Raw genomic sequence first — 18,664 nt, 5'->3', positions numbered from 1 at the left:
CTGTTTTCCTAAGATGTTTCCAGAAGGCCTTGTTCTGCATTCATATGAACTCAATCCCCTATTACTGCCTCTCTATGATCAGTTTACATTAGAAAGCAGGCTCTAAAAGTTGAGTTTTAACTCTGTTCAGCTGGGACACCTCTATAGACTTATGTGCCATTCCTTCCCTTTGTGAGAGGCTGATCGCCTTGCATTTAGAGATGCCAGGTATGTTGATTATCGGCTGTAATCAATTTGTTCTTTGTTACAATACAGATCAAAGCTCAGTGGCTATAATTTCCTTTTAAATTTCTTTAATGTTCCTGTTAGCCATTTTTAGATAGTACGAAGGGAGGTGGGAGGAGGTCTCATGACTGGTGGAACAGCTTGGTTACACACTGAGGTGGCAATCCCTGAAGCTGGAGTGTTTGCCAATGTTATCCCCATCCTTTTGAACACCTCTCCCACCTGGTGAATATCAGGTTTCAGAAGAGCAGGACCACCTCAAGGCTCCTGCTGCCTTCAGCTCTTGTGATTCAGAGCTCTTGGAACTCTGCCCCAGAATCTATGCATAGAAGGTGGGATTAAGCTTGTATGTATCACACAAGCTGTCCTCTGATTCCCAGCAGAAGTCATCTCCAGAATTTAGCTTATTTAGCACCTTTGGTGCTATAATTCTTAGTGTCTATTTTAGGAGGGCCACTCACTAGTTTACTTCGAACAGTGATATTTTTTCTTTAGAAGAATCAGAATTTTTTAAAATTGCAAACAAAAATCTGTCAGAATTCACTAAGGGCACTCCTTTATTTTATATATATATATATTTTTTTTTTTTTTACACTCCTTTATTATAAATATGTTGGGGACAGAACAACCCTTGCTTTTGGCTCACCATATTATGTCACATTATTTTTATAGCATCTAGTTAGGATGTTTCTGGGTGAGAAGATGTGAACACCATCTGATCAATGGAATATCTGAATTGCTATAATAATGGGACTCTATGAATATTAAACTATGAATGATCCTTTCCTTCCTTGAGAGATTATGGATAGCTTGTGATAAAATTCTTATTGGAGAAATCAGTGGAGCATCCTGGCTAGGATCTCAACTGGTTAGAAAGGGCACGAACACATTTAAAAACAAAACAAAACAAAACATGATACACAATAGTACCTTCACTATTGTTTCAATTTTGTGTGAAAAAAATATATAGCAAGGGGATCCCTGGGTGGCGCAGCGGTTTGGCGCCTGCCTTTGGCCCAGGGCGCGATCCTGGAGACCCGGGATCGAATCCCACATCGGGCTCCCGGTGCATGGAGCCTGCTTCTCCCTCTGCCTGTGTCTCTGCCTCTCTCTCTCTCACTGTGTGCCTATCATGAATAAATTAAAAAAAAAAATTAAAAAAAAAAATATATATAGCAGGAACCAAAATGTTAACAATAGTTATCTCTTGGATGATAGAAATGATATATAAGTTAAAAAATTTTTTAAAGATTTATTTATGATAGACATAGAGAGAGAGAGAGAGAGAGAGAGGTAGAGACACAGGAGAAGGGAGAAGCAGGCTCCATGCCGGGAGCCCGACATGGGACTCAATCCTGGAGTCCACGGATGGTGCCCTGGGCCAAAGGCAGGCGCTAAACCGCTGAGCCACCCAGGGATCCCCCTATATATAAGTTTACTTCTTTCTTTATACATGGGCATATTTTACCTTAATGTTCAGAAAGGTAAAATTTTTATTACATATTGTTTTATGAAAAGATTTGTTTCCTCTTCATATTCCCTGTTCAAGCCAAAGATCTTGCAAAATCTCTATGAGATTGAGTTTTTTTTCCTTCCCACCACATCTCCCTGCAAATTGCAGAACACTTAGAGATTCTTGACTGAGAAGAAGATGAAGATGGGAAAGAAGTGATTTCTGCTGACTTCATCTTTGCCCTTCCCTTCTCTGCTAACCTACTGAGTCCACTGGTCACTGAGTAACCTCAGAAAACCAGAGTAAGCTTGGACCCAACCATCCCTGGTAATAGGATCAGTTCTAATTCCCAGTCAGAGCATACAGAAGAGAGATGGCTAGGAAAAGGCTAAGAAATGTTAAGCTAGTGCAGGGACTTCATGAAAACAAGAAAGTGTTTCTTCAAGTAGGTTAGATTTTGCTTTGAGGTCCTGATGATTTTTACATTTCTGAGTGGCATGGCTGACGTGTGTGTGTGTGTGTGTGTGTGTGTGTGTGTGTGATTCCTTTGTGAAGATTTGGGAGTTTTATCCCCGAAGGGAAAATGAAGTAGGGTTTACCTTTATCCCATAGGCTGTGCTGGCTGGTATTATTCTGAGCAACATCCTACCGTACCTTGAAATCATTTACAACCTACCCAGTCTGTGGAGGCAGAACCAATATGATTGTGTAAGTATAGATGCCCTTGCTGAGATAGGGGAAGACAGAAAGGAAAGTTGGAAAGAAGGAATGAGAACAAACAAAAGAGATCAGGGTAAAGATCACTAGCAATTCTTTGATAACTAGTACTCTTTTAAAAAAAAAAGAAAAGAAAAGAAAAAGGTAGTCAAGGTTGTTGGTGCATGGAGATACTGAGACCTCATCCCAGAGGAATGAAAAAATTAAATAAAAAGGAGTTAGGTGGCTAGAGTTAGATGCAAATCTACTAAAAAGGGTTTGTCATACATGACATAGTTGAGTGACTTTTATTCCAGTTAGTGTGAACATATTCCAGGATAGGAGGCACAAATCGTACTAAAAGAAGGCAGTATCTTGCCAGGCAGAATAACCAGTGGAGCACCCTTTCCCTCCAGAGTATATAACTGGGGACATAGAGGGGAAAGAGCAAAAAGATGAGGAACATAATATAATGAGAGGAGATGGACCCAGTAGAGGCAAAGAGACATGAAAGGGGATAGTTTTCGGATCCAGGTCCCTAAGGAGCTAAGAGAAGATGTGGTACAGTACACCAGTGCCACTTCTAGTCCCAGTAGGAGGGGTAGCATTTCCAACAGGATCAGATTGAAGGGGGGAAAGTTAATGCGGATACTAACAAGTAGCAGGTGAAGGGGTAAGTGAATATTTAAGCGAGTTTCAGCCTATCTGCTCTGTGAAGATGAGTCAGGTCACCTGCTGAGACTGAGGGAGAAGGTAATGGGGTAAGGGCCTGGAAAGGTTGCTAAAGGTTCACCATAAGCATGCTAGGCCTCAAAATAGCAACTACCCTTCATTGGGTGAGTGTTCTGGGTCGCTTTAGGATGAGTATTTTTAATCTTAACAGAGCCTATAAAGTAGATATTGTCATCCTTATTTTGCACTTGAGGTTTCAAGAGAGAATTGAAGAGAGAAATGACCAAGGATGCCTACAAGAATTGCTAGACAGACTTGGAACCCAATTATTTATGATGGTGTCAGTCCATATGGGCATAGAATTTGTAAATTCTAGGCATTGGGAGGGACGAGGAGGGGGAAGGTGAGCTGAGAGATAGAACTGGTGATTTTCTCAATTCTGCTTGTTGTCATGGTCTCCCCCTGCCTTTCTTCCTCTTTTTCCATAAGATCATTTGGTTGGTGACATTCACATCTGCCATTTTCCTGGGACTGGATGTTGGACTACTTGTTTCAATAGCTTTTGCCTTCTTCATCATCACTGTTCGGTCACACAGGTACTTTGTCTCAGGTAATAGGAGGTTGGCCACGGTGAGATAAGGCAACTATGACCTAAAAGCAAATACCTTTCCTTTCAGAACTAAGATTCTCCTCCTGGGTCAGATCCCTAACACTAACATTTATAGAAGCTTCAATGACTATCGGGAGGTAAGATTCCAAATAAGTCCATTCCTTTGCTCAGAGGATGAGCAGGCCCAGGCTCGCTGCTTAGTTTTTCTATAAAATCCCTTTGCTATTGTTTGGCTGCACTATAGATACACATCTGCAAAACCAGGGAAAATGAGGCAGGAAGGCAGAGGTGGGTGACTTAAGTAGGTTGATCCGTAGAGTACAGTAGCCAGTTAAGGATCATATCCTTTAGGGGGAGGGAGGCTAAGAAAAAGAAAAGAACAAATAGAGGGGGAAGAAGAAAGCAGGAAAAGCAGGGGGTGAAAATGAGAGCAAAGAACTTGCTAATTCTGGCCTTTTATAAGAAGGAATACAGATTCTCCTGGGATTCTAGAGATTTTTTTTTTTCTCACTCCATAAAAGAGCTGAGAAATTGCCCTTCCCTTTACATTTTGTCTTGCAGGTTACAAACCTTCCTGGGCTGAAAATCTTCCAGTGCTGCAACTCCATCACATTTGTCAATGTTGATCACCTAAAGCACAAGCTGTTGAAAGAGGTAATGGCTTCCTTCCCTGCCTCTCTCCACCTGCTCCCCTCCATGCTGCCCTGCCCCCTGCCCCCACCCTACCCCCCCGCCCAGGTGCCCCTCTCTCTTCCCACTCACCATCTGTGTGAGACCTCTCTTATATTTCTCAGGTCGAAATGGTAAGGGTGCCTCTTAAAGAAGAAGAAATGTTCCGCCTATTTAATCAAAGTGAAGAAGGCTCACAGGAAGAAAGAATTTGTCAGTGTTTCTGCAACTGTGACGAGCTAGAGCCACCACCCAGGGTTAGAGATGTCTTTTTCATTCTGCATAACTTTCTCCACATTTTATAAGGAAGTACACTAGTCATTTAAAAAGAAGAAGTGAAGAAAGAAAATCAAAACTCCCTTAGGGACTTTGACTCTTTAAGTGGGCTCTGAGTAATTGAAAGTCAAAAATTTCTACCCGAGATTTAGATCTTGACCCCCTTCTAAGTAGGTAGGAGGAGATGTTTGAGTCCCTACTCCATGGCCAATGACTCATCCTAGCACAAAGAGTACACTTTCCCTATTGAGATCGACAGTAATAGCCTAGTTATACCTATTTCCCTGACTTTTACATGCCTGGCTTTAGATTTCTGAAAATAAGTGACTTAAAGATTATTTTCTAGGAGTACTTGGTTGGTTCAGTTCAGTACTTTTGGTTCAGTTAGTTAAGCATCCCACTCTTGATTCCAGCTCAGGTCATGATCTCAGCATTGTGGGATCGAGCCCTGTGTCAAGCTCTAAGCTGGGTGTGGAGCCTGCTTGGGATTCTCTCCCTCTCTCTCTGCTCCTCACACCCCCCACCACCACCCCACCCCACCCCACCCCCGCCAAAAAAAGATTGCTTCTAATTCCAACCAGGACAGCAGAGTCAAGGTGGCTGGGGTTCTTAAGGATGTGCCAGGGTCTCCTAATGTCTGCCTGTGACCAAAGAAATGATGATGGGAGTGGAGGGTAGATAAGCATAGATGTAAATTTTATACCATTTGAAGGGTATTTTAGGATGAATTACAAAGTGTTCATTATTTTCTAATTGGATTTGATCTAAATTAATTCCCTTCATCTAATAGTTATTTCTTTTCGGGATCCCTGGGTGGCGCAGCAGTTTGGCGCCTGCCTTTGGCCCAGGGCGCGATCCTGGAGACCCAGGATCGAATCCCACGTCAGGCTCCCGGTGCATGGAGCCTGCTTCTCCCTCTGCCTATGTCTCTGCCTCTCTCTCTCTCTCTCTGTATGACTATCATAAATAAAATAAAATAAAATAAAGTTTAAAAAAAAATAGTTATTTCTTTTCCACACAGCTCATTTCTAGCATTGGAGACTTTCACTCAGTCTATACCTATACCCTGGAGGAGCACTTCTATTTACACACACATACACACACACACACATTTATTCCCCCAACACAAAATCCTCCTGTCCCCCTTCTCATGCAGGCACTTGCAAACACCAAGCACCCACTCTCACTCCCATATATCCTAATGGAGCATACATTCTACTGAACTCCCTAAGAACACCAACTTCCCTGCCAAGAGGACAGAATTAACACTCTAACTTTTGTTTTGTATCCACACTGCACTGAGCATCATAGAAGGTGTTTACAGGACATCAGCAAAAACACTTTAGAGTAGAATAGGATCACCTAGTATTTTTTTTAGAGATTTTATTTATTTATTCATGAGAGACAGAGAGAGAGAGAGAGAGAGAGAGAGAGAAAGAGAGTGAGACAGACAGAGGGAGAAGCAGACTCCATGCTGGGACCCTGACATGGGACTTGATCCCGGGGCCTCCAGGATCAGGCCCTGGGTTGAAGGTGGCACTAAACCACTGAGCCACCCAGGCTGCCCCACTGAGCTTCTACTCTGCACCCAGAACTGAAAAAGGAAAACGAATTTTAATGATCTCTGTCCTCAGGTAGTTCTTTTTCCTTTTCTTTTTTTCTCTCTTTTTTATTGTGGTAAAAAACATATAACATAAAATTTAACATCTCAACTGTTTTTAAGTGTACAGTTCAGTAGTTAAATATATTCACATTTTTGTGCAACCATCACTCTGCAGATTTTCTTCATCTTGCAAAACTGGAGCTCTGTCCCCACTAAACAACAGCTCCCCATTTCCTTTTCATCCCTGACCCTGGCTACTACCATTCTCCCTTCTGTCTCTATGAATTTGCCTATTCCAGATCCCTCATTAAGTAGAATCCTATACTATTTATCTTTTTTGACTGGCTTACTTCGCTTAGCATAATGTCCTCAAGGTTCTTCCAGGTTGTTCTTTTTCAAAAATGTTTTTTTCGTGGAAATTTTGAAGATAAGCAAAAGTAGAGACAAGTATATTGAGTCTCTATATACCCACCATCTACTTCAAGATTTATCAACTCATGATCAATTTTTTTTTTATAACTCATGGTCAATTTTGTTTCATCTCTATGCCTACCCGTGTATAGCCCCTCAAAATCACAGAATTATTTTGAAGCAATTCATAGAATTTTATTTTATTTTAAAGATTTTATTTTTAAGTTATCTCTACACCCAACATGGGGCTTGAACTCATAACCCTGAGATCAAGAGTCACATGCTCCATCAACTGAGCCAGTCAGGGGCACCAATTCATGGAATTTTAAATCAAACTAGGGAGATTCTGGGACTCCAGGATCATGCCCTGAGCCGAAGGCAGATGCGCTTAACTGCTGAGCCACCCAGGCATCCCTGAGCATTCACATCTTGCATGCCATTGTATTCCTGGCACTGGGTGCTGTCCTTATGCTATGGCAGGCACCCTAGGTCTATTAGGATGAAAGAAGCAAAAGGTAAAAACTGCCTTGCTCCAGTAATTTCTGTCTTCTTAAAGAAGTCTGATGAAGGATGGAGGGGTTGAGAAAGGGACTGGTGGAAGAAACACTTCAAACACCATATTAGGAGGTGCTGGAGACAAATTAGAACCCAGGGATGAGGGGAAAGAATAAGTCAAAGGTGATTTTAAGTCTGGCTCACAGGACAATGAAAACATCACTGGTACATGGAGGGAAGTTGGAATGAAGATGCTAGTGAATGTGGCTTCAGTCATGACCTCAAAGGGACAGTGAGTTATCCAAGCAACATCCAAGCACTAGTCCATGGGAGCTTTCCTGCAAGGGAGGGAGATGAATCCGTAGACAGAAATGGCATAGTTGCAAGTACCTGTAGCCCTCCTCTGAGCCTCCTCATGGTCCTCCCCTTACTTTTTTGTCCCAGATTGTCTACACGGACAGATTTGAAAGTAGACGGGACCATGACTCTTCCTCCATTAACCTGATCCGCTGCTCACGTTTTGAGAGCATGAACATGAGCCAGTCCATTTCCGATGACCAAGGACCATACACCATATCTTCAATGCCTCACAGAAATCACGGTCAAAACTACGAGGACATGGACAAAGCTTGGCTTTCTAATAACCCCTCTAGAAACAACTCGATGCCACTGCCTGGCACTGCTGAAAACCAGGAGAGGAGGAGATCATTCCTTCCCCACTCAGACAGCTCTCTACCCAGCATCCACACCATTATCCTGGATTTCTCCATGGTACATTTTGTGGATTCACGGGCTTCGGTGTCGTTAAGACAAGTAAGTACCGAGGAGGCTTTCACAAGGGCTCTGATGCCCTCCTACCTGTGCCCCCGCCTGCCCCGATCCTGATTGAGTCCTGTCAGCCACTAATCAGCTGCTGTGTGACTCTGGGGCCACCAGAAATTTGGCTACTAAAGACAGTTTAAGGTCAACCAGAGTGAAAAGGAAACAAACCACCCTGATTTATTGAACTGGGGTTAGTTCTCTAAGCATGGCAGATTATTTCTCAGAAACTCGAAAGCGGGACATTTTAATACCATGGAGGCAGCAATCTGTGCCACACACCCAGCAACTCCCAGTATATCCTAGGAGTTTGCTGCAGATCTTTTCAAGGAACAGGTCTGAATACTACAGAAAAAAACATGCCAAGAAACCTCCACTATGCAGCTGCTCTGAGGTAGACATTGCAAAATGCACTGAGAGGTGAGGACATGTGGTAAGATGACACTGCAAGCCTGGGGCTTCCTAGTCCAGGCCCTGTAGGATCTCCCCAGATCCCTCCTCACTGCCTGCATCTTTGGATAAAAAGGGCAGGGACAACTGTTCCTTTCATAGCTGTGTCCCTAAGGCCTGGCTTCTCTCCTACTCTCTGGTTTCTCAGTTTTAATTCCTCTCATTCTTACACAGTGTGGACAGACAGTTTAGATGCACAACTAACCATATTGGCTTTATTGTTAATGCCTTGTAACTACAATATCCACTTTTCAGCCAGCTTATCTCCCTTTACAGCTCTCTGTCTCACTCTTGTTCCTGTTGATGATGGCTCAGGTTTATTTTATTTTATTTTTTATTTTTTTTATTTATGATAGTCACAGAGAGAGAGAGAGAGAGAGGCAGAGACACAGGCAGAGGGAGAAGCAGGCTCCATGTACCGGGAGCCGGACGTAGGATTCGATCCTGGGTCTCCAGGATCGCGCCCTGGGCCAAAGGCAGGCACCAAACCGCTGCGCCACCCAGGGATCCCTGGCTCAGGTTTAAATAGCCTGAACACTCACTCCCCAGATCTGGATGCATCCATCTTTTTTTTTTTTTTTTTTTTGAGATCTACTCTTTTGCTTGATTTTCCTTCTTTTATCCTCTGATCCTATCTTATCAAACCTTACTCCTAAAGAAATATGATTCTCTTTTAAGTGAGTCCAGCTCCTGTTTGGTCTGAGGCAACAGGAAACTTCTCATAGCAGAAAGAACTCTGCTTGGCAGTCTGTGGATGTGTGCACTGTCCTGGCTTTGCTACTGTTGGCCATCCATCTGACCCAAGATGGTTTTGTAAATTGTACTGGGTCTTCATTTCCTCATCTAAAAATTAAGAGGTTTGAAAGAGGTTAATGTTAAAGGCTCTTCAACCTACGACATCTTTTTTCTCTATCCCATTTTGAGATTCCATTATACTTGATTATGTCTTAATTTGGGGGCTTTTCCATCAGTTTGCACTGCTGGGCTGTGTTCTCTTCTCCCACTCTTGTACACTAGTTACCACTTTAGATTTCATTAAACTTACATTATCAAATGCCTGCTACATGCCAGACCGTGTTGGACACATTCATATACACTCTCTCATTTAATTCTCCCAATATCCTGAGAGGCAAGCCATATTTCATCTGAAGAGTTCTAGGCTCACAGCTAATAAGTGGCCTGTCCAGCATGGGAACTCAAAGCGTTCGGCTTTATACCACTCTTCTCTCTGCTCTGAAGTACACTAGTGCCATCCTGTCCTCTCCTCTCTCTTCCCTCTTCCCTGCCTTTTTTGCGGAGGCACCGTATGTTCTAGTCCTTGGCATAACCGATCTACACCTGGCCTACATTGATGACTTTCAGCTCCAGCCCCAACATGAAGGCAATGTAGACACTTTACTTGACAGCCTTTGGAAATTCATGGTATACTTTCTCACCTTAAAGATACAGGTTTCTTCATTCCTTCTATAATCATTCTTTACTGCCTTATAGGAGGAAATCATTATTTTTTGTTTACTTCATCATTGAAAATTTAAATTTGCCAAGAAAAATCCCAGAAGTCATTCTTTAAAAAAAAAAAAGATGTATTTATTTATTTGAAAGAGAGAGAGCAAGAGGGAGAAGCAGAGGCAGAGGGAGAGAAAGAATCTCAAGCAGACTCCCTGCTGAGCTTGGAGCCCAATGCAGGGCACAAGATCGAAACTGAGATCATGACCTGAGCTGAAATCAAGAGTCGGATACTTAACTGACTGAGCCCCCCAGATGCCCACCAGCAGTCATTCTTATGAGAGACAATCACTCAATTTAAGCTTCTCCCTAATTCATAGAATGTCAATCATGTTGTTTGTCATTTAGAGTATGTCCACAGTGTCTCTTTATGAAATGACTTTATGATTTACTGTATGATCAAGAATGGTTTTCTTGTTTCTTCTTGGTAGAGAAAGAAGTAGAGTCTGTTTTTGTGTGTCTTTTGATATTTTAACAGTGCTCAGGGTTGGAGTCCAATCAATACAAGAGTATTAAGGTTAATACGAACTTTAAGAGTTATTGCTCTAGAGCACATATATTGGCTGAAGTAAACTTGAAATCAGTATCTGATATTTAGTAACCTGATACTAATAAATACCTGATGTTTCACTAAAGTCAAATGCAATTTTGCAGAGCAGTTCTGCAATTTTGCAGAGCAGAGACTCAAATGAGTCTCAGGATTCCTGGATTCCATCCTCTACTATGTCATTTGACCTTCTCTGGGCCATGTTCTGTTTTGTTTTGTTTTTCCTCCTCTGTTCAGTGAACTCCAGAGAGAAGGAGGTCATATGCATACACTAAGCAATAATACCATGATATGGCTGTTCTTGAGGGCTACCCAGTGTGTTCCCATCACATCTGTACCTGTCTCTCTCTGAGTGCTATCTTCAGGAGCATTATCTCTTTACATGAACTGTTTCCCACCTGAGACCATGGGCAACACTCCATATCACTCCCCACCCTCCATGAGAACATCTGATTCTTTTTTGTATTCCCAGCACTTGAGATATTTCCTGGCATATGGAAATCCACTCATCAAAAGTTTATAGAGCTAAATTGGAATACAGAGGTACATATACTCCAGACAAGTAAATGACCAAAGGGGTATTAAAACTTAGATAATTAGAAGGATCTTTCCTAGTGAGTGTGAAGATCACTAATACTGGTTTACTCTCTCCTCACAGATGTGCAATGCTTTCCAAAATGCCAACATTTTGGTACTCATTTCAGGGTGTCATTGTGAGTATCCTTTACCCTATGAGAGTGCTGTTTGCACCCTGTGTGCTCTCCCCAGTTGTCTGACCCTGTGTATGTTCTGGGTTTGGTTTGTAGCTTCTGTGGTCAGGGCATTTGAGAGGAATGATTTCTTTGACGCTGGCATCACCAAGGCCCAGCTGTTCCTCACCCTCCACGACGCTGTGCTGTTTGCCTTGTCAAGGAAGTTTCCAGAGTCATCCGAGTTAAGCATGGACGAATCTGAGACAGTGATACAGGAAACCTTCTCAGAAACAGACAAGGTTGGATGATGTGAAGCATCATGGTGGGGGGTGAGCAGGGGGAGATATCTGATTAACTAGAGATGAGAATGTCCAGAAAAGGTTTTTGAGTATGTCTGTGCCAGACTTTGGGATGTTGGAGTGCTCCCTTAGCAGAGGGTAAATAGCAGTAGAACTGAGTCCCATGTTCCCCATACTGTCATGGTATCTGGACCCCATTCAGGACCCTTTCCCAACTGAAGAGAGTGTTACCCAACCCAGCAGAGGTCTCAAGGATCCTTTTACAGCAAGCTTGGTTGGCGCCAGTGCCATCCCAATTACTGAATATTTTAAATATCTCCCCTAGCTATACCTTTAGAATCCATCCCTACACCACCCTTGGCATGAATAATAGAACTGATGAACTAGCAGAGGTAAAGACTTGCCAATCTAACACTCTGTCTCTTATCTCCATCGGGAGTAATATAAGATTTACTCAACCTGACCAAAGCCAGAACTTTCAACCATTTATTAACACTAAATAAAGACTTTGGGCCTACTTCAGTGTCTTTTTTTTTTAAGATTTTATTTATTTATTCATGAGAGACACAGAGACAGAGAGAGAGGCAGAGACACAGGCAGAGGGAGAAGCAGGCTCCATCCGTGCAGGGAGCCTGATGTGGGACTTGATTCTGGGTCTCCAGGATCACGCCCTGGGCTGAAGGTGGCACCAAACCACTGAGCCACCTGGGCTGCCCTATTTCAATGTTTTTAAATCAGTGTCTAGGGGATCCCTGGGTGACTCGGTGGTTTAGCGCCTGCCTTTGGCCCAGGGCACAATCCTGGAGTCCCAGGATTGAGTCCCGTGTTGGGTTCCCAGCATAGCATGGAGCCTGCTTCTCTCTCTCTCTATCATGAATAAATAAAATCTTTAAAAAAAAAAATCAGTGTCTATAAAGGTTAAAGATATCCCCTTGTTTTATCACAAAGCAAAGGAAATTAAAATACAGATGGACACCAAATATTATCTAATGACTAGAAAATGTTTCTATTAAACCCCTGACACTTTGACTTAATTCATTTTAATAATGTTTGAATTTTCTATGACAAGAGAAGTATTACCAGAGTAATAAGTCTTTCTGAACACTTTAAAAAGTAAAAGCTATCCAAGCTTGTAAAACATGGCCTTTTTCTTTCTTGTTCTTTTAAGTAAACTCTATGCCAATGTGGGATTTAAACTCACAACCTTAATATCAAGAGTCACATCCTCCACAGAGTGTGTCAGCCAGGCACCCCCACTTTCTTTTTCTTTTTAAAGTAATGGATTTCCCTGGTTTACTGAGAATTCTCACAGGTTATGTGCCTCTTTTTATCCAGAACTTTTTCCTGAATGGACATATTCTTTCTATTTTGCTCTATACTCCACTCCTCTCTGTAAGATCATAGAAACACAAAACCTTTCAGTTGGATGAATCCTCAGTTTCTCAGGTTCATCCCTACCTAGAGCAATAATTCTCTTAACAACTTTTCTGACCAGAGGTCCTCCTGCTTATGCTTGGTGATTTCCTGTCGTTCTCAAACTTTAGTACGCATCAGAATCACCAAAATATGCTTTTAAAACAGACTACTGGGCCCCTCTGTGCCCCATATCTCCTGAATTTCTGATTCAGTAGGGTTGGAGTAGGGCCTGAGAATTTGCATGGCTAGCAAGTACTGAGTAATGCTGATACTACTGCTGTAGAACCCACACTTTGAGAACTACTATCTTAGAGATTCAATGTCCATCTTTCACTATCAAAGTCTAACATGCCTGGTAATCTTTGGGTGTGTGCCAGACATTGTATTTAGAAAATGTTTATAAAAATAATTTGAAGCCCAGGATGATATTTTTCTTCTGGAAAAAAATTTATTGTTTTGTCAAGTACCTAGAGGCACTAGGAATCCAAAAATAACTGACCTGATTTTATGACTTGAGGTGTTCTAGGCCATCCAGATGACCCACAGTCCAGCCACAGTCTGTGGGAAGGCATGCCACAGGCTCCCCCTTGGCAGGCCCTGGAATGCAATTTTGGCAACCCTTAAGGTCTAAAAGCTGTCAAAAGCACTGTTCTGCATATATGTGTCACTTCAAGATCATCAAATACCTTCACAAAAGTGGTCCCAAATGCCAGACTCACCTCTATAGATTTTCACCTTTTCCAAATCTTGGCCTGGTAGATCTTCATGATCTTGTTAGCTTTATAGTGTGTTCAAGCAGAAGTCTTAAAATATTTTACCCAGCTCTTGTGGCTGTACTCAGTAGGAGGTCTGAATTATGTAGTCTGCCTTTACTATAAGTGGAATTTTCTCTATTTTATTTATAATGATGATATACTTGGCAGATTTGCTTTACATATTACATTGTCTTTCCTATATTAGCCTTTTCTTATTTTCCATTTGCCTTTTGTTTAGAATGTCATTCTCAGGAAGTAAATTAATCATTTATATTTTCTTCTAGATTTTTATGTTTTTAAGTGTTTATATATTATACTCTTTAGTTAGAATGTATTTCAGTATATGGTGTTAAAGAGTAATCTTTATTTTTCATCTGTACAGCTAACCATTCTGAGCTAACTCATTTATTTTTTTTTTTAAGATTTTATTTATTTATTCATGAGAGACAGAGAGAGAGGCAGAGACACAGGCAGAGGGAGAGGCACGCCCCATGCAGGGAGCCCGATATGGGACTCAATCCTGGGACTCCAGGATCAGGCCTTGGGCTGAAGGCAGGCACTAAACTGCTGAGCCACCCAGGGATCATCCTCTTCCAAACTTTTAAATCTTTTGTCAGGACCCCACCTCCCCCAAAAAAGAATCCCATTGGAATTCTCATTAGAGCTGCATTAAAAATATAAAATAATTTGACAATCGATATCCTTACAATATTTGTTCTTCCTATATGGGAACATGGGCTGTCTTTACATTTATTTAGTCTGTTTAAATGTTGCATTCATAGTAAGGTTTTGTGGTTTTATTTATATAGACAAATCCTAAATACTTCATACTTTGTTTTATACTTTTATTGCTTTTTAAGATGAACATTCTTTTTCATTATATTTTCTACCTGGCAATTGCTAGCCCATAGGAAACCTATTGATGTGTATTATTTGGCCAAATTTGTGAGTCCTTTTATTAGATCTAAGAGGTTTCATTGTTAATTCTCTTGTGTTTTCTAACTAGAAAACTATTTTCTAGAAATAATATAAATACCTTATTTTCCAGTTGTCAAAATTCTTATTTCAGTATCATATATTATGGCATTAGCTAGATCTCCCAGAACAATTTCAGTTATTGTGCGCTGTCTTGTCTTACTCCCGAATTTCATGAGAAAAACTTCTTGTGTATCTCTATTAAGGATAATGGTTAACAGTTGGGTTAAGATAGACATTATATTTACTCTGTTTTTAAAAAGTACTTTTCTGGTTTACTAACATTCTTATTAGGACTTATATTAAGACTGGATATTGAATATGTCAAAAAACTTTTCTGGCATTTAAGCTAGGGGACTGAAGAGAGGAAAAAGTTCTACTTTGGATGTATTAAATTCAAGATGCCTGTTAAACATCCAAGTGGAGATGTCAGAATGAAAATGGGTATATGTGCGAGCAGATAAGGGGAAGGATTATAGCCAAAAAAATCACTGGCACATAGATGATGATGAAAATTATGAGACTAAATAAAATTGCCTATGGAAGGAGTATAGGTGCAGAAGAGAAGTTCCCAGAATTGAGGCCTGGGTCTTGCCAACATTTAGAAGTCCAAAAGAAGTAGAGGAGACAACAAATAGACCAGAAAGAAGCAACCAGAAAGGAAGGAGGGAAAGCAAAAGAATGTCGTATGGTGGAAGAGAAAAACTTGTTTCAGGAGAGGTGAAAGTTGTGAATTCTGTGGAATGCTGCTGTAAAGCTGATTCACCAAGCTTTACTGTGGGGCTTGCTATGGGGGGCATCTGCTATGTGGTGCATCTGCTATGTGACATACTCAATGTCTGGTACTGGGGATATCTAAAGGCAGGCACTACCTCAAGGAGCTTAAGACTAATAGGGGAAATAAGTGTGTAAATAAATGAGGTAATATATTGTTGGCACTATGATAGAGGTGTGAGTGAGGTATAGTTGGAACACAAAGGAAGCTATGATCCTGGTTGGTCATCTTTGATCTGAATTTGGAATATGAATAAGTGTATATGGACAAGATGGAGAAGGACAAGCCAGGGACAGGGAGCAGCATGAGCAAAGGTAAGCAAAGTCTGACATCTTTGGTTAACTTTAAGGCTGGAGCAAAGGGTGGGGACTACAGATGTGGATAAAGCTAAAGAAGATGGCAACAGGCTAGGTCACAAAGGGCTTTCTGTGTCCTACCAAAATTACACTGGGGGTTGGGAAGACAAGTAAGATCAAGAAGACAGGTTGTTTCAGGATGCTGCCAAGACCACTGCAGTTTTAATGATTGACCATAAAATCCAGGCTAGCTAGAAAAGCCAAAGAAATCACAAGTTATGGATTGATAGAGCCTGAGGAATAGTGAGTAAACAAGGAACAGGAGGGTACAAAGATGAAAAGCAGATATAAGCCAGAAATAGTTTCAACTTTACCAGGAACATATGATTTCTTATATCTTAAGTCCTATTGTATTCTGAGAGTCCTTGACTGTTCAAAAGTTAAATTTAATTGGAAATTTTAACCCATCTAATTGTGTGTATTTTAGAATGAAGAGTCAAAACATAAAATGAGCAGCGGTCTTCTAGAAGTCTCCAAAAACATAAATCCAGATTACACCATGATGCAGAGACCAATAACAGAGGAGGACTTGGAGCTAGACCTGGAGCTGGAGCCCACACTGGAGTCAGAACAAGAAACTGGGCTAGATCTAGAGCTAGACCTGGATCATGAGATGGAGCCTGAGTCAGAGCTAGAGCTAGAGCCTGAACCAGAGCTAGGGCCTAGATTGGAGATGGAGCCTGAGTCTGAGTCCATGCCCAGACCAAGGGCTCAGACTTTTCCTCGGCAGCAGTACTGGCCTCTGTATCAGTCTATGCCTCCTGGCTCCCCAAGTCAGGCTCGGCCTAGGACACAGTCATTGGAGAGGAGGCATCAGGGTCTGAATTCATATTCACCCAAGGGCAATAACACTTAGGAAATGAACTGGGAATAAGGAGTAAGATTCCCTTGGCAAATCCTCCTTCCCTTCCCAATGGCTTCACTTGGTCAGAAGACCTAGACTAGTTACATACTAGCAATCCTTGTTTTGGGACTCCTCTACCTGCTGGGTTCAGCACTGGGATCTTACTCCCAGATCACAACGCTAAATACTAAGAATTATCTCTGAATTCCCTACCTAGGCTTACCTTATTTCACCTTCAGCAGATATTCTAGTGAAAGATTTTCTTCTTTGCACTCCCCATACTTCTGAGGATACTGTCCAACCATCTCTAACTTACTCCTCTCATCTCTGTTTCCCTTTCTCCAAAGAGATGAGGTTCAAATAAAATATATAACTCTTGTTATATTTGGACCCCTCCTGCATCTTTTCCCTTCTCTGTATTCTGTATTCCTAAGGAAATGTTGGGTGGGAGAAATTCCAGAAGTGGGTGGACATGGTGAAGAAGAGATGAGCAAGAAAAGGAAAACCCAGATAGCATTTGTATTTTATATGCAAGGTATCTTCACTGTGCTGATGGTAGAAATAGGGGAAAAAAGTAGGTTAAGCTAGACCAGCCTATGAGGCTTGTAGTAAAAGGAATTGTTAGGCTGAAAACACTTTTGCCATCACTCCAAGGTCAGGATCTTACCCTACCACTGTTTCAGAAGACCAGTCAGCTGTACCAATTGATGAGAATGTTAGCTCTATACAGCTCTCTTTGGTATTCATATTCACATTCACCACTGCTGCTTTCTTACAAGTTTTTAACATGCAAGCAGTCTAGAATCTTTATTCTTAGTGGACCAAACTTAATGTCTGTGACAGACATAACCTCTTAGAAACTGAAAAAGTCCGTCATTACTAGTTTGGTCCAAATCCATAGAAAAAAAATCCCACTTTCCTATTTAAAAATTCTAGTATTAAGCTGTAAGCAAAAGAGAAATATGAGCCCCTGGGCAAAGATACATGTAATCCTGAATTTTATTTTCCACTCAATAAACAAGATTCCTAAAAATAAATAAATAAATAAATACGATTCCTCTTGTTTGGGTACTAAATTTCTCTCATATGTTGGTGAAATTCTTGTTAAAATATAGGTGTCTCTGGCAGCCCCGGTGGCGCAGCGGTTTGGCGCCGCCTGCAGCCTGGGGTGTGATCCTGGAGACCCGGGATCGAGTCCCACATCGGGCTCCCTGTGTGGAGCCTGCTTCTCCCTCTGCCTGTGTCTCTGCCTCTCTCTCTCTGTGTCTATGACTAAATAAATAAAATCTTAAAAAAAATATATATATATAGGTGTCTCCTATCACAGAGATGACATGTGCAATCACTCATTCTACATACATCTACTAAGCATCTGCTCCATGTACACCTCAAACTGGGGGGTAGATAGAACAATATTAGCCCTACTTTAAATGCATACACTGCAATTCAGATAAGTTTTGTAACTAGCTCAAGGTCATAAACAACTGTACCCTAGGGACACCTGGGTGGCACAGGTTGTGATACTGGGATCCAGGATTGAGTCCTTCATTAGGCCCCTTCAGGGAACCTGCTTCTCCCTCTGCCTGTGTCTCTGCCTGTCTCTCTCTGTGTCTCTCATGGATGAATAAATACAATCTTTAAAAAAAAAAACATAACTGTACCCTAAAAGAGGTGGGAACCCACATCACAAGCTTCATCTGTTCATGTTTGCTCAATACATTATTGAACTATTACCATACGCCAGGTACTGTCCCAGGTGCTGAAGATACAAAATGAACAGAATAGATGACAGAATTATAAATTGTGATAAGTACCTTGAAGGTAAAATACAGGAAAATCTGAGGGCATACATCAGGAAGGTCTGAACCTATCCTGGGTGTCAAGGAAGTCCTCCTTATGGCAATGACCTATGACCTGGCACCTGAAGAATGAGTAGGAGTTAAACTAAACCAAGCTCCAATGACTACTAGGAGGGCAGAGCCAAATGGGGGACCAAGGGTGGTGACCATGGGTAAATACAAAAGCTAGGCATTCAGGAACACAGCCTGATGAAGCCTAATGGTAATTGCTATGGCACCAAAGACTTAACCAGAAACTGGGTCAAACTCAGAATGAATTGT

General features: G+C 41.5%; 1 protein-coding gene across 6 annotated transcripts in view; it reads left to right on the top strand.

The window, feature by feature from the left end:
- The window catches only part of SLC26A8 (solute carrier family 26 member 8), an 84,097-nt gene extending 66,986 nt beyond the window's left edge, over positions 1-17,111 (top strand). For 5 of the 6 annotated variants that reach the window (XM_038553856.1, XM_038553855.1, XM_038553854.1 and 2 more), the window contains 9 exons: positions 2,291-2,386; positions 3,536-3,642; positions 3,724-3,793; positions 4,218-4,310; positions 4,451-4,582; positions 7,555-7,923; positions 11,091-11,145; positions 11,239-11,423; positions 16,128-17,111. In XM_038553856.1, coding sequence (XP_038409784.1) covers positions 2,291-2,386; positions 3,536-3,642; positions 3,724-3,793; positions 4,218-4,310; positions 4,451-4,582; positions 7,555-7,923; positions 11,091-11,145; positions 11,239-11,423; positions 16,128-16,556 — 1,536 coding nt within the window. In that variant the 3' untranslated portion in view covers positions 16,557-17,111. The remainder of the gene's footprint in view (positions 1-2,290; positions 2,387-3,535; positions 3,643-3,723; positions 3,794-4,217; positions 4,311-4,450; positions 4,583-7,554; positions 7,924-11,090; positions 11,146-11,238; positions 11,424-16,127) is intronic. The other variant, XM_038553857.1, reaches the window with a different exon arrangement.
- Positions 17,112-18,664: the final 1,553 nt, after the last annotated feature.

The sequence above is a fragment of the Canis lupus genome, chromosome 12 (assembly GCF_011100685.1).
Source record: "Canis lupus familiaris isolate Mischka breed German Shepherd chromosome 12, alternate assembly UU_Cfam_GSD_1.0, whole genome shotgun sequence".
NCBI lineage: Eukaryota > Metazoa > Chordata > Mammalia > Carnivora > Canidae > Canis > Canis lupus.
Note: the sequence above shows the minus strand (reverse complement) of the source record. Positions and strands in the feature narration are given on the sequence as shown.